The sequence below is a fragment of the Balaenoptera musculus genome, chromosome 20 (assembly GCF_009873245.2).
Source record: "Balaenoptera musculus isolate JJ_BM4_2016_0621 chromosome 20, mBalMus1.pri.v3, whole genome shotgun sequence".
Taxonomy (NCBI): Eukaryota; Metazoa; Chordata; class Mammalia; order Artiodactyla; family Balaenopteridae; genus Balaenoptera; species Balaenoptera musculus.
In genome coordinates this window covers 8,248,729-8,263,753 of record NC_045804.1, presented here as the reverse complement: position 1 = coordinate 8,263,753, position 15,025 = coordinate 8,248,729, and the positions used below count along the sequence as shown (strand labels likewise).

Genomic DNA, 15,025 nt, shown 5'->3' with positions numbered 1-15,025 from the left:
CCCGCATCCCCTGCCCTGGAAGGCAAAGTCTTAACCACTGGATCGCCAGGGAAGTCCCTAGCTTTCCATCATCTGTGAGCAACCTTACAACTCTGTACATTGTAGGTTGCTTATAAGCATGCAAATTATGCCCTGGCTGTGATTTCCCTCCCCCCTGTGGAAAATCCAGTTTTGCTCCCATCTAATTCATTTTCACAGTCCTTGCTCTATATTAGTGTGTGCTTCTGCACTTCTGTTTTGAATCAGGTATAACATCTGCCTGGTTCTCTCATGAGTGGAATAAAATCTGTAACACATTTTCATGTTTCATATCTGTATGAGAGTCATGATTTTACCTTTTGCTGAAAATAATCTTTTAACAAGTCATATCTGCACGTAAGGGCTCACACATCCTATGGGCTGGTGTATAAAGAAGGTTATAAGCCTGTTTTAATTATAAGCATGCGGGATCTTAGTTCCCCGACCAGGGATCGAACCCACACTCTCTGCATTGGAAGCGCGGAGTCTTAATCACTGGACTGCCAGGGAAGTCCTTAAAGAAGATTAAAGTCAAAAGCCTTCCCTTAAAAAGGAGAGAAAAAATAGACCTTACTGAACACGAACATTGTGATGATATTTACAAAACTGTTGTCAAGTCAGTTTCCACGAAAACTCATACTTCTCCGGATCTCACATTCGACTCAGGCACACACAGCAGCATGTTGGGCTGGAACCTGAGAACCAGGAAGCGAGAATTCTGAATGAACCCGCCCCTACCAGCTGGTTTCAAGAACTCCAGGTTCAACCTACCCTTAAGGTGGTGAGAGGAAAGCTGTGTACAGTAGCTCAGCTGGCGCTCAGGAGCTCAACTAGATCTCCATGCTCTGTGGAAGCCAGAAAGAAGACTGATGGCCAGTGCCTTCTGCAAAACACAGGTGAGGTGAAAGAGACACTCTGTTTAGGCAAACCCATGCTGTGGGTAAGAAAGTCCCTTCCCACGGTGCACTTCCTTTGCCTGGCATTGCAAACAGGCACCAGGGTGTCAGGGAACTGTGTGTGCCAAGTACGCAGGCAAACTGAGGGCAAAGGGTCAATTAAGGCAAAGAGTTAGGACTGGACAGGGGTCTATTCAGAAAATGTTTACTATGGAGTCAGTGTTTGAGCACTTACAGGTTAGGTGTGCAGAGAGAGAGAGACAGAGACTGAATCAGTACTAAGAAGAGTTTTCTTTCCAGCCCATCCCCTGGAATAGTGTCACGAGTTACAGTATCATGTTCATACCTTTTTCATCCTCCCTGGGGAAGGTGATTTAAACATTTATTGGCACATCCCCTGGGTGAAAGCCAAGAACTTTGGGTACAGAATTGGAAGCTATGTGTTCAGAGGGATGGACACTGCCGTGTGTGAGCAGGGAACCCGAGTCCCAAGTCCATCAAAGCCCTGCTGTTCCAAGCTGCACCCTTCCCACTTCAACTGCTTGAACACACCTGCGTGGTTCAACCGTACTGTCGGCAGTTATTTTAAAAGTTGGAAATCCACAGTACTTTAGGAAGGGCTGTGCCCCTGAATGTTCTAAGTTTTCTACAACTGACCTTGATATTATTTCTCTGAGTTGTGCATGTGTCCCAAGTGTTCTGTGTTTTGTTTTGTTTTTCTTATCAAGGCTCAGAGGTGCTGCTGTGCAATGAGTAAGAATACAGCCTGTGGGGCAACTGGATCTGGTCCCCAAGCCAGTGGCTCACGCCGTGATCTTGGGCAAGCTGCCTGAGCACAGAGGTGATTTCCTCAACTGTAAAATGAGGTTGATAATAATGCTCAGCTCCTGGAGTGGCTGTGAGGGTTGCACTCGTGCACGTGAGGCATCTCACGGTGCATGACTTCAGATGAGAGGCAGGGAAGGCTGAACAGAATGGCTACACATCAGTGCTTCTCAACGTGGCCACACGTCGGAATCACCCGGGGAATTTAAAAAAACACCCATGCGTGGAAAATACCCGTCCTCAGAGGTTCTGGTTTGATTGGTTGAGGAGCAGCCTGGGCATCAGAACGTTTTAAAGCTTCGGGTGATCCTAATGGGCACCCAAGATTGAGAGCTACTTTTCTAAATACTCGGGAAATGAGATATTCTCAGAGCTCCCATCCATGGCTGCACACTAGTCTTTCAGGGAAAGATTGCTCGGGGGTCTCAACCCTGAATGGGTTCCCTGTGTTCTTCTTATAAAACTCATGTTGAGTGTGGAGTCTGTGCAAGGCCCTTCCAGCCCACGCACTTGTCCGGGGTCCCCGAGGGTTTGGAACCTGTTAAAAGTGAGGTTCCATGTAACGTGTGTGTGTTTCTCATTAAGTTCTACATTCAGAAATCGGCTTCAGAGACAAAGAAAAAGAAGGTGAACTTGTCTGAACAGAAGGAGTTTCTCTTCCTTCAAGCCATGCCAGCCTATAAGCCTTCATAAAGCAGGGAAGGCGGCTCCTTTCCCTGACAGACTCTGATAGACTCCGCATTTACCAGAGTAGCTTGTTAAGACAAAAGGGTGTGCACACCCCAGCCGGGAGATCCGAGCAGTTAAACTATTTGCTGTCTACGTCAAAGCCCCAGGACATCCAGAAATTCCCTGCACGGCCCAGCCCACCATCATGAGGCCCTGCCCGAGGAGACCCAGTTGTCTGGGCCAAGCTGTCCAATGGCTATTGCTTTTGGCCGTGCTGACCTTCTTCCTCTTCGCCCTGCCCTCCTTTATTAAGGAACCTAATACAACGCCTACCAGGTAAGATTCTGACCCTTTCCAAGTTCCCCGTGATTTATTAGAAGAAATTGAAAAATTACAGCCCAGGGAGGGCTGGGGAAATCTGAGACACCTCTGTGTTTACGGCGGTGTCAGGGATCAGGAAGGTTGGCAGGAACCACGGGCAAGGAAGCTCAAAGGGGAGACTTGGGGGACGTGGAGGTGGTGTAACAGGGAAACAGGGTGCCATGGGGCTTGTACATCGAGGAGGTAGAAGCAGAAGTTAGAGAACTATTGGCCTGGACTCCTGAAGGCATAAGTAGAAAATAAGACTATTTTCCCCTCTGGGACTGTAAGTAATAACCCCAGCTTTGGGGTTAGTTTTGACATGCCATTCTCTGTGTCCTAAAGCAAAAGATTTATCCCGTGAATTCCATTAATTTCTAAATCATACAATCCCTGAGACGTTTGTCTGTAAAATGGGAGATCGCTCACTTAGGACAGTGGCTGAACTTCTGGGTCCCAAGCTAATTCTTCAAAAGGACCCTCTAGGCCAGTTTTCTTATAAACACATCTCCAGCAGTGAGAGATCCCTTTCTTTCCAGATTCAATGTATTTTGAATGATTTTGTTTCACTATTCTTAGAATTTGAAAGTAAAACATGCTCTCATGAAGTTTTAAAAAACACAGAAAGGTGAAGCAAGAAATAAAGGTCTCTCCATTATACCCCCATCTCTATCCAGTCTTCACGGGTAACTAACCTTAATGCTTTGGTGTACAAATAATTACTATATTATTGTAGCTAACACTTCTTTAGCATTCACTATATGCCAGGCACTATGCTTATGAGTATATGAGTAAACTGAGACTCAGAGAGCTTAAATGAATGACCCAAGTTCACTCAGCTGGTAGCTGACTCAAACCCAGGCATTTTGGTTCCATAATCTGTGCTCTTTACCTTATGTTAGACAAGCCGTTACAACAGATGGGGAAATAGATAGGTAGATAGGTAGATGATAGGTAGGTAGGTAGGTAGATAGATAGATAGATAGACAGACAGGTAGATTGTTGGATGGTTGGATGGACGGATGGATGATGGATGGATGGATGGACAGACAGGTACCACACTATACACATTGTTCCACAGGTTGACATTTTAAATCAACACTATATCGTGGACCTCCTTCAATGTTGGCACCTATAGATCTACTCCCTTCCTTTTCATGGCTGCATAGCATTCTATAGAACGGATATAGTTTATTTAACCAGCCCCTATCGATGGGCACTTGGGTTTTTCACATACCTTTGTGTGCTTATGTAAGTATTCCTGTAGGTAGATTTCTAGAAGTGGATTTGCCAAGATAATGGATTATGTTCACATTAAATGTCAGTGGATACCATCAAGTCATCCTCAGAAAAGGCTACACCGACAGGTGTGTGAGTTAACTCTCTCCAACCTCTGTAGCAACACTGGATCTTGTGAATGTTTTTAAAGTTTTATCATATGATAGGTAAAAGCGTGTTTCTCTTTTTAATTTGCATTTCTCAGGCCACTGGTGAATTTGAGGATCCTCTAAAGTTTATAAATCATTTCATTGTATGAATATACCACACGTTGTTTATCCATTCTGTTATTGATGGACATTTGGGTTGTTTCCAGTTTCTGGCTATTATGAATTATGAGTAAATCTGCTGTGGACATTGCTGTACAAGTCTTTTTGTGCACATATTTTTTTTTACTCCTGGGTCAATATCTACAGGTGGAATTGGTGTGTCATAAGGAAGGTGTATGTTTAGCTTTAGAAGAAAAGGCCTGACTTATTTCCAAAACAGGTTTGAATTTGTCTATTTCTCCCTTCAGTTTCGTCAGTTCTTGTTTCATGTAATTTGAAGCTCTGTTATCTGATGAACATGCATTTAGGATTGTCCTGACTTCAACAGTGACTGTAAAGTTACTGAATCTGCCCAAGATTTTAAGGGCTAGGAAAAGGGTCGCATATTGAGATTTCTCAATAAACTGTTTATATAACTTCATGAACGCCATAACAGTAGAGGTCCCTGGAGGAAAGGAGTTTTTGTGTGTTGAGAGGTTCAAAGAGAAGATGGAGTCTGGGACACAGGTAGGGCTTGGATGAGTGCTCAGGGCAAGGCACTCATGTGGTGAGAAAAGGACGAACAAGGAAGCCGGCCTAAATAAGTCCTAAATTGGTGTCCTCTTTGCTTAGCCGAGAGAGAATCCACCTCAGAGAAATGCAGGGCATTTAGGAAGGTGGGACCGAGTGTTGCTGCAGAAGGCTTTCAGGCAGGGAGGTGACCTTGTGACAGTGGTATTTTAAGACTGATGAGTCTGCCAGAAGTGAACAGGATGGATCCGGAGGAGGAGGAAGGAGTTGCCACTTTGGCCTGACCAGCCGCGGTACCCAAGGGAGACGGACGACTCCACACAGATTATCCTGGTGTGAAGCGAGGGACCAGGGCCGACTTTAGCCATTAAAACGCAAGGTGAAGAGGATCTGGACTAAGACAGAGACAGTGGAACAGGAAGAAGTGGAAAATCAGAGATATTTTGAAGGAGAGGAGTGGGAGAGAGGGAGAGGCCAAAGCGATGGGCAGTTTTGCAATTTAGAGACTGGTAATGGCCCCCCTTTCCCACAGTGCTGCCTGGGCACAGGGTGAGGGTAAAATCAGAAAGGAAAGGGAGGTGTACAACGCAGACCGCACCTGTAGATCCCTGTGGTTTATGAAGGTCATTATCATGGTGGTGTTTACACTTCATGACGCGCCATGATAATTTGAGAGTCGGAGAAGATTTTCAAACCCTAACCTATGCTCCAGGGGCCATTCCATGTGTTATTTCTGATCTTCACAATTGCTGTCCAAGATTAGTATTTTTATTCTCTGACAAAAATGCAGACTACGACACTCAAAAAGGTTAAGGGGAATTTTACCGAGCCAGGGAGTAGCAAAACGGATATTTGAATTTAGGGGATTTGAGTTCCAGATCCCATGCTTCTCCACTACCTCCTATGTGTTGACTCTCAAGAGGTTTAGAGTCTAAGGGATGAGAGAGACATACACAAAGTAAGAGAATGCAGGTGATATTATCAGTAGTGATAAATGACCTCAATAAAGTCACCTGTGACAGGTGCTACGGGAGCACATGAGTAATCCAACCAGGGGGACGGGGTGGGGGGTAAGGAGAGCATTTGCACAGTGACTGATGGCTGTGTGACATTTCAGCAAGCAGGAACACTGCAAAGTGAGGAAACAGCATCAGCAATGGTGCAGAAACGGGAAAAGGCAGGATGCGTTCAGGAATGGGAGACTGATGGATGAGTAAGGCAACAAACACTGATAAGGCGCTCACCACGTGCCAGGCACTGGCCTTGGAGTTATGATTACGAATCACGAGTCAAGCCTGAGAGTAGATAATATTATCATCATCACCCCCTTTTACAGATAAGAGAAGTTAAGTAGTTTGTCCAAGGTCACCCTGGTCACTGATGTTCAAACCCAGGCAGGCTAGCTCCAGAGTCCCTGCTCCCAGCCAAGACACCAGGCTGGCATCGCACCACCGTCCATGCCCCTCTATCACATCCATCCTGACATGATGTCATAAACCCTAAATTTGTCTTTTTCTGCCAGACTATGAATTTCTTGTGGGTAGGAACTGTCTTATCTGTCTCCATTTCTCCAGTAATTTGAACAGGTCCTGGACACTGTGCTTGTGTAACACAGTGTAAATGCTTGTTGATGAAAGAATGAATGTGTGGCCTTAAATAACTTTATTCTATAGCTATGGAAAGTTTTACAGTAAGGGAGTAGCTTGATTAAATGAGTGCTTTATGCAGGTTATTCTGCCAGTAGATTATAGGCTAGGGTAGGTGGCTTGGCACAGTGGTTTTGGTTTTGGTTTTGGTTTTCTTGGCCGCGCCTCGAGGCTTGCGAGATCTTAGTTCCCCGACCAGGGATTGAACCCAGGACACGGCAGTGAAAGCGCTGAGTCCTAACCAGTGGACCTCCAGGGAATTCCCCGGGCACAGGGGTTTTTAAGGGGGACAGGTTAGAGGCCGATGCAGTGGTTTAGGATAGAGTCCTTGGGGTCCCGGGGCAAGGAGGTTATGGTGACAGCGGGACTGGGAATAAAGGACGGAGAATAAGTAAAATCGTTGTATTTGGCTTAGAAGAAGAATGGTGGGAACAGACAAAGGGACCCTGGGACAAGAGTGACCAAGACAAGTCAGGGAGGGCTAGGATGCCAGGTAAAGGACACCTGGAAAGCCATATAGTAATGGCTAAGTCACTAGACAGGAAAATTCTCTTTTCCAAAGCTCCCAGGGATTCCCCCCAAAACGTGTGTAGCACGGGGACTCCACCACGACGTCCAGTTAGAGAACCAAGCAGAGCTGAGGAGCCAGGCTTTTCTCAGCACAACACCCGATACCAACTTGCATAAATTAAATGATGCTTTTTGACAGCCTCACATCATAGTAGAAAATGAAAAGAAAATAAAGTGAATCCAATCCCTGGAGTCAGAAACCTTGATTGCCAGAAGACAGACCAGCCACCCTGCATCTGCCTTCTCCCACGGCTAGCATAAGCATTGCAGGATGAAAATCAGCTTATGTGCCCCATTCCTGCCTTCAGGAACCCCCACCCCATCTCCCGCTTGGAATTCTTCCACAGCTCCTCCTGGACAGAGAGACAAATGATAAAGTCTAAATTCCTCAGTCCAACATACACTGCAAGTAATGACCTGGCCCTGCCTGCCTGTTTGGAAGCATCTCCTGCCCCACAAGCCCCCAACCCATCCCCACTCTGTTTCATAATTACTTCCTGGCTCCAACACCACAAGTTCTCATGCCTCTGACACTGAAACTTCCTCCTCCCCACTCTTAATCCTCTTCGGAGGGGAACTCCTCCAGGAAGCCTTCCTTGCTTCCACGGTGCCCAGACAGAGCTCCTTCCTTCATGTTCCCACCATGCTCAAACGTTCCACAGCACAATACGTGTTTCATATTGTAATGACACGGCTGTCTATTCACTAGACTTCCTCTCTCCTGTGGCTGGGAAACACGCCTTTCATCCGTCATCTCCAGCATCTAACATGAGATGCGGCAAATATGGTGGTCTCTCGACAAATGTTTGCCGAGTATGTATATTTTTCCAACAATCAACAGTTTGCTTTTTTTTTTCCCCCTTTGGCCACGCCGCACGGCTTGCGGGATCTCAGTTCCCCGACCAGGGACTGAACTCTGGCCGCAGCAGTGCAAGCGCCGAGTCCTGACCACTGGACCGCCAGGGAATTCCAACAGTTTGCTTTTAAGCAGGGATGGACTCATGATAGGATTCGAAGCACATCTTTAAGACAGATCTTGATGCCGAAAGCTCAGCTTCTCTGTACACCGGTGCCAAATCAAATCACGGAGACGGAGTTTTGGGTGAAGTAGAAAAGGATAGCTTTATTACTTTGCCAGGCAAAGGGGGAACACAGTAGACTAGCGCCTCAAGAACTGTGCCCCCCTCCCTGGGGAATAGGGAGAGGTCTTATAGTCAGGCCTGTGGTCAGGGGTATGCAATAAGGATCAAGGCAAGAGTTTCAAAAGGGTGGGGTTGCTCACAAGATTAGGGTGTGTGCAGGGTCTCAGGTGGTCCGTCTTTCTCCTAATCTTGATGAGCTTCTCTGGTCCCTTTAATCTCGCCTCAGGTGGTTTCCTGGCTGCTCCTCCCTTGATTAGCAACTGTTCGAATCTGCCCTTTCAGGGAAGGTCATGGAGGCTGGAGTCTTGCCTACAAGAAATGGGGGACAAAAAGGCCTCCATGCTCGGGAGCCCCACAGGGCCCTGGTAGGCATCAATCTTTCAGAAATCAAGGTTGGCAGCTATGGTCTTAACAGGAATGCATCTTTCCGTTTTCTCTGTGGACAAAGTTACCTTTGTTACCTATGCTTTATTTTTTTAAAAAAAAAAGGTCCACTGGGGCTTCCCTGGTGGAGCAGTGGTTGAGAATCCACCCCCCAATGCAGGGGACACGGGTTCGAGCCCTGGTCCGGGAAGATCCCACATGCCACGGAGCAACTAAGCCCGTGCGCCACAATTACTGAGCCTGCGCTCTAGATCCCACGAGCCACAATTACTGAAGCCCAAGCGCCTAGAGCCCGTGCTCCACAACGAGAGAATCCACCGCAATGAGAAGCCTGCGCACCGCAACGAAGAGTAGCCCCCATTCGCCGCAACTAGAGAAAGCCCGCGCGCAGCAACAAAGACCCAATGCAGCCAAAAATAATAAATAAATAATAAAATAAATAAATTTATTTAAAAAAAAAAAAGGTCCACTGAATCATACAGATATGAGGTGACAGGACTAGGTTCACACAAACTCATTCTTAGACTCACAATCGGGAATGTAGCAGACGCTGGGAGCCACAGAGGTGCAAACATGGAGAGCTGGGGGCGCGGCACGGGTGGGGGGTGAGCAGTTCATTTCTGCCCTTGGCATCCAGTTCCAGCTCCCCAAACTCCGTGCCACCACTAAGGGTTCTTTATTGGTCAGAGTAAGTTTCCAGACCCATTGCCAACAAGTGCAGCTTAGTTTTGGGTAGTGGACGGTGATGCCCCTTCCCTCATCTCTCTTGGAGACTGGTTTGACGTCCACTTGAGACACAAAGATAGATACTAGTTATGCTTCTCAAGTCCCTACAGCCTTCAGCCTTCATCCAAAGTCATCTCTGTCTCTAGGAATCAGCATCGAGAGAACATTAAGGAAAGGTCTCCGGAGTTGCTGCAAAAGGCTACGTCCCAGGCACCCACTACCGGAAGCAGGACGACCGCCCACGTGGAGTCAGCAGAGGGGACCAGCATGCAGGACACACACCCCGAGGCCACAGCCAACACAGCTGGAGAGGGCAGAGGAGCGGAGGCTGGCAAGGCCAGTGCCGAGGAGCCAGGCAGAGCACCCAGCACAGCCAGGATGGCAGCACCGGAGGCGCAGGCGAGCAAGGACACCGTGGGGGACACGCTGTCCCCGAGAGCTCAAGTCGGGGGGGTGGCCTCTGGCTGGACGGAGGCGCCGCCACTGAACAGTCAGGACCCGAGGACAACCAAAGGGTCAGGGGACCAGAGCGCGAGGCCGACGGCCCCAAGGATGGTGCCCACGAAGCTGCGGGGCAACGCAGCAGCTACAGCAAGGACGCCCCTTCCAGAAAATCAGGCTGGGGTGCAGACCCCTGCGGGAGCGGGGCCGACGGGAAGGGGAGTCCGAGGAGCCACCACAGAGGCTGTCCCACCCAAGGACAGAGCCCAGGCCACCCCGTCCTCAGCCCCTCTCCAGAGCCCCACCACCCAGAGAGGCCAGAGATTGCGGGCCGCCAACTTCAAGTCTGAGCCGCAGTGGGATTTTGAGGAAGAATACAGCCTGGAGGTGAGCGGCCTCCAGACGGTGAGTTTTCCTGCACCCCCCCCCAACCCCCGCCGACCCCGCCCTGAGGCCCCACCCTCTCCCTTCCCTCCCAGGCTCAGGTCCTAAGCTCTGCCTCGGCCCACCCATGCTCTCCCCCCAGCACTGCTCTCATCCCATCCTTCCTTGTTATAATGGCCAGAAGCAGGGCAGGGAAGGCAGGTCCCAGGGTGTGAGCGAGAAGGCCCTGTCCTGGGCCCCTAGGAGCCCAGAGGGTCGTCAATCCCAGTGAGAGAGTGTGACCTGCACCGGAATCCCGTCCTGCGGCAGGGGAAGGGGCAGGAACCAGCAGGGACTAAGGGACCAGAACACCCAGGCCAGCCCTGTTCTCCCTGCATAGATAATTCTACGACCCTCCCTCTCTTCCCTCCCTAAGAAAAACAGCCTGGGCCCGCAGCAGCCGTGGGAAGGGAGCCTTCAGAACATGGGTGTTTACACACATCACTGCAACCACGCACAGCCCTGGGACCCGTAGCATGTTCACAGGCTGGTCCGCTCCTCTCACACGTGGGAAGGTACATTTGCCTTGAGGGCTGAGAACCACTGGTTCCCTGGGAGCCCTCCTGACCACAGTAGGCTGGGATGATCGATGGCGGGGGTGGGGGGTGGGGCCAGAAGGCCCTGGGAATAGGATGGAAGAGGTAGCAGAGACCGACGCCTTCCCAGCTTTGAGGCCTGCTTTCTGCCCCTGCCTCCCCACCCCCCCACCCCTTGGCCATGGCCTTCCTGGGCCTCTCCCTGCCTGACCCGTTCTCCTGCATGTAGACCTGCCCTGACTCAGTGAAGATCAAAGCCTCCAAGTCACCCTGGCTCCAGAATCTCTTTCTACCCAACCTCACCCTCTTCCTGGACTCCAGACACTTCAACCAGAGCGAGTGGGGTCGCCTGGAGCACTTTGCTCCGCCCTTCGGCTTCATGGAGCTCAACTTCTCCTGTGAGTCCTTGCCCCGGGGGCCGGGGTGTGCGCTAGGCCCCAGCAGAGGGCCATGCTTTTTGTGTCTGGTCCGCCTCTTCCCTGGCGGCCACCAGCCCTGGGAGAAATGCCACTGGATCCCTGGCCCTTCCAGGGCTCTGAATGGAGTCCCCTCGTTGCAGTGGTGCAGAAGGTCGTGTCCTGCTTCCCCCCGGTGCCCAGGCAGCAGCTGCTCCTGGCCAGCCTCCCTGCTGGGAGCTCCCGGTGCATCAGCTGTGCCGTGGTGGGCAACGGGGGCATCCTGAACAACTCCCAAGTGGGCCCAGAGATAGACGGCCATGACTATGTGTTCCGGTGAGCTCCCCTCCCCAGCCCCCTCCCACCCCCTCTCCTGCAGAGCTGGGCTCTTCTGAGAGATCTGAGAGGGTGTTCCGTGCCTGTATCTGGAAGGCGGGGTTCCTGGGCTCTCCAGAGAGTTTCTGTACATCAGTGCTGTCTCCCCGTTTCTCCTTCCTTTCCACGCGTCCCCCTCCTGCACTCATGTGTTCTGTCTGATTTTGTCTTTCCGTCTAGACTGAGTGGAGCTGTCATTAAGGGCTACGAACAGGATGTGGGTACTCGGACGTCCTTCTATGGCTTTACTGCCTTCTCCCTGACCCAGTCACTCCTTATACTGGGCAATCGGGGTTTCCGGCATGTGCCTCTGGGAAAGGTGAGCAAAGAGGAATGGGCCTGGCCGCACACAGACTTTGGTTAAGGGAGGATGCAGGTGAGACAGGGAGACGAGCATCCTGCGTCTGAAGCCTGTGGCCGGTACAGCCTCCGTCCATGCAAGGGGCAAGAGCAGGGAGGAGAGCCGGGCCAGGCCTGAGAAGAGCAGGCGGGAAGTCTGGAGTCAGAGCCAGGCCACCCCACTGAAGGCAGGACTCCTGGACTACACGCTGTCCTTGGTCCTCAGGATGTCCGCTACCTGCACTTCCTGGAAGGCACCCGGGACTATGAGTGGCTGGAGGCACTGCTTCTGAATCAGACCCTGGTGACGAAGAACCTCTTCTGGTTCAGGTACTCATCTCCCCTTACCCCTGGTCGAGCTGTGTAGTGAGCAGCTGTGAAGGGCTGGACAGGTGGGGACAGTCTTAGCTATCACCTAGAGATGGGGTACCAGTCATGCCCATGACCCTGACTTGGCCCACACCAGGAGAGGTAAGAGAACTGAGCCTGAAGGACCCGTTCCTGCCCACAGGCGCAGGCCCCAGGAAGCTTTCCGGGAAGGCTTGCAATTGGACAGATACCTGTTGCTGCACCCAGACTTGCTCCGATACATGAAGAACAGGTGAGAGCAGTAAGCCCGTGGAAGGGGCCAGGTCCCTCTCATCCTTGCAGCCTCCTGACAGCTGGGTGGCTGGGGTATTTCACAGATTCCTGAGGTCTAAGACTCTGAACACCGTCCACTGGAGAATATACCGGCCCACCACTGGGGCCCTCCTGCTGCTTACTGCCCTTCAGCTCTGTGACCAGGTGAGGCTCTGCTTCTGGAGCAGGCATACCTGGAGAAACAGCTCTGGGGTAGTCCTGGGCCTGCTCAGCATGGGATGATGGCTGGGTGGGCGGCACACCCCTCTGGGGTGGGGGGAGTGTCATGACTGTGGATACTTGCATGTGTGCAAACGTGCATCCAGGGGTCCTGCACCCAGACCCCTAGGGTTGGAACCAGGATAAAGGGCCCTCACCCCCAACACACACAGAGAAGAAGCCTGGGAGACACAATATAGGCCTTATTTCTCCTCCAACCTTCATGTAGGTGAGTGCCTATGGCTTCATCACCAAGGGCCACGAACACTTCTCTGACCACTACTATGATAGGTCATGGAAACGAACGATCTTTTACACCAACCATGACTTCAAGTTGGAGAGAACGCTCTGGAAGCGGCTCCATGATGAAGGTATTATCCGACTCTACCAACGTCCTGTAACTGCCAAACGAACCATGTGACTGGAGCCTGGGCTACAGAAGTCCCTTCAGCTGTTCCAAGATGCAGGGCGCAGTGGGAGCCTGGAGACTCTTCTATCATCTTCCCAGCTCCTGGACCAGGCTCCGAGCCCCTCCAGACTTCCGAGGGAACACTGGTACATAGGAGAGGACACCCTCAAGATGGCAAATGACCGACTGACGTTTTGGAGACCTTGGAAATTTGCTGCAGGGTCTGTTCCATGGAGGTGGGGACTCCATTCTTGAGACCAAGGAATTTTAACTGAACCTTCACTGTTCAAAAGCTACTTGACACAGAAGAAAGAGCCTGAACTTACAGAGACATGTAGATTTGGGGTTGAATTCCAGATCTTCTACTTAGCAGCTGTGAAATCTTGAAGGCATTCCTGCATTTCACTCTAGATTGTCTAGAAGACCCTTCCAGGGGTTATCTGATTCTAGAAGGGTCTGCAACTTTCCTTGTCTTTGAGCTACCTGACAACTCTCTGGGTTGTAGAAAACTGAGTAATAAAAATGATTTTTGTCCATGGAGATGCAAATAAGTTTTGCAAATTAAATGAAATGAAAAATGATTCCCCTGTGTATAGTGACCAGTTTTGTTCCTATTATCGAATTAATTTTAGCATTCCTGACTGCCTATATGTGTGTCGGGACTTTGGGTTCTCCTCTGAACCAGTTTTTACTAGTTCCTTCACTAATTAACGAGTTAAATAAAACCTCTGATATGTGTGATTTTTTAAAAAATTATTTATTTATTTTTTTATAAAGCAGGTTCTTATTAGTTACCTATTTTACACATATTAGTGTATATATGTCAATCCCAATCTTCCAATTCATCCCACCACCACCACCGCCCTGCCACTTTCCCCCCTTGGTGTCCATATGTTTGTTCTCTACACCTGTGTCTCTATTTCTGCCCTGCAAACTGGTTTATCTGTACCATTTTTCTAGGTTCCACATATATGCGTTAATATACAATATTTGTTTTTCTCTTTCTGACTTACTTCACTCTGTATGACAGTCTCTAGATCCGTCCACATCTCTACAAATGACCCAATTTCGTTCCTTTTTATGGCTGATTAATATTCCATTGTATATATGTACCACATCTTCTTTATCCATTAGTCTGTCGATGGGCATTTAGGTTGCTTCCATGACCTGGTTATTGTAAATAGTGCTGCAATGAACATTGGGGTGCATGTGTCTTTTTGAATTACGGTTTTCTCTGGGTATATGCCCAGTAGTGGGGTTGATGGGTCATATGGTAATTCTATTTTTAGTTTTTTAAGGAACCTCCATACTGTTCTCCATAGTGGCTGTATCAATTTACATTCCCACCAACAGTGCAAGAGGGTTTCCTTTTCTCCACACCCTCTCCAGCATTTGTTGTTTGTAGATTTTCTGATGATGTCCATTCTAACTGGTGTGAGGTGATATCTCATTGTAGTTTTGATTTGCCTTTCTCTAATAATTAGTGATGTTGAGCAGCTTTTCATGTGCTTCTTGGCCATCTGTATGTCTTCTTTGGAGAAATGTCTATTTAGGTCTTCTGCCGTTTTTTATTGGGTTGTTTTTTTTTTTTAATATTGAGCTGCATGAGCTGTTTATATATTTTGGAGATTAATCCTTTGTCTGTTGATTCGTTTGCAAATATTTTCTCCCGTTCTGAGGGTTGTCTTTTCGTCTTGTTTCATCTCCTTTGCTTTGCAAAAGCTTTTAAGTTTCATTAGGTCCCATTTGTTTACTTTTGTTTTTATTTCCATTACTCTAGGAGGTGGATCAAAAAAGATCTTGCTGTGATTTATGTCAAAGAGTGTTCTTCCTATGTTTTCCTCTAAGAGTTTTATAGTGTCCGGTCTTATATTTAGGTCTCGAATCCATTTTGAGTTTATTTTTGTGTATGGTGTTAGGGAGTGTTCTAATTTCATTCTTTTCTCTTCATTCTTACATGTAGCTGTCCCGTTT

General features: G+C 49.1%; 1 protein-coding gene and 1 long non-coding RNA gene across 14 annotated transcripts in view; one reads left to right on the top strand and one right to left on the bottom strand.

Moving 5' to 3' along the window:
- The window catches only part of LOC118886805, a 112,806-nt gene that overhangs the window by 43,187 nt on the left and 54,594 nt on the right, over nucleotides 1–15,025 (bottom strand). The window contains exon 5 of one of the 11 annotated variants that reach the window (XR_005017798.1): nucleotides 790–901. The exons of the other annotated variants lie outside the window; for them this stretch is intronic. This is a non-coding gene — a long non-coding RNA (uncharacterized LOC118886805). The remainder of the gene's footprint in view (nucleotides 1–789; nucleotides 902–15,025) is intronic. 11 annotated transcript variants of the gene reach the window in all.
- Nucleotides 807–13,778, top strand: ST6GALNAC1 (ST6 N-acetylgalactosaminide alpha-2,6-sialyltransferase 1). 3 transcript variants are annotated; one of them, XM_036837036.1, is made up of 11 exons: nucleotides 807–914; nucleotides 1,643–1,755; nucleotides 2,325–2,744; nucleotides 9,440–10,121; nucleotides 10,923–11,091; nucleotides 11,253–11,424; nucleotides 11,644–11,782; nucleotides 12,029–12,132; nucleotides 12,314–12,403; nucleotides 12,489–12,588; nucleotides 12,872–13,778. In XM_036837036.1, exons 3-11 carry the CDS (start codon nucleotides 2,614–2,616, stop codon nucleotides 13,061–13,063), a joined length of 1,779 nt encoding a protein of 592 aa, XP_036692931.1. In that variant the 5' UTR covers nucleotides 807–914; nucleotides 1,643–1,755; nucleotides 2,325–2,613; the 3' UTR covers nucleotides 13,064–13,778. The 3 variants fall into 3 exon arrangements, with proteins under 3 accessions (XP_036692931.1, XP_036692930.1, XP_036692932.1); XM_036837035.1 differs by having other exon boundaries at nucleotides 9,440–10,139; nucleotides 12,872–13,776; XM_036837037.1 differs by lacking the exon at nucleotides 12,489–12,588 and having other exon boundaries at nucleotides 9,440–10,139; nucleotides 12,872–12,890.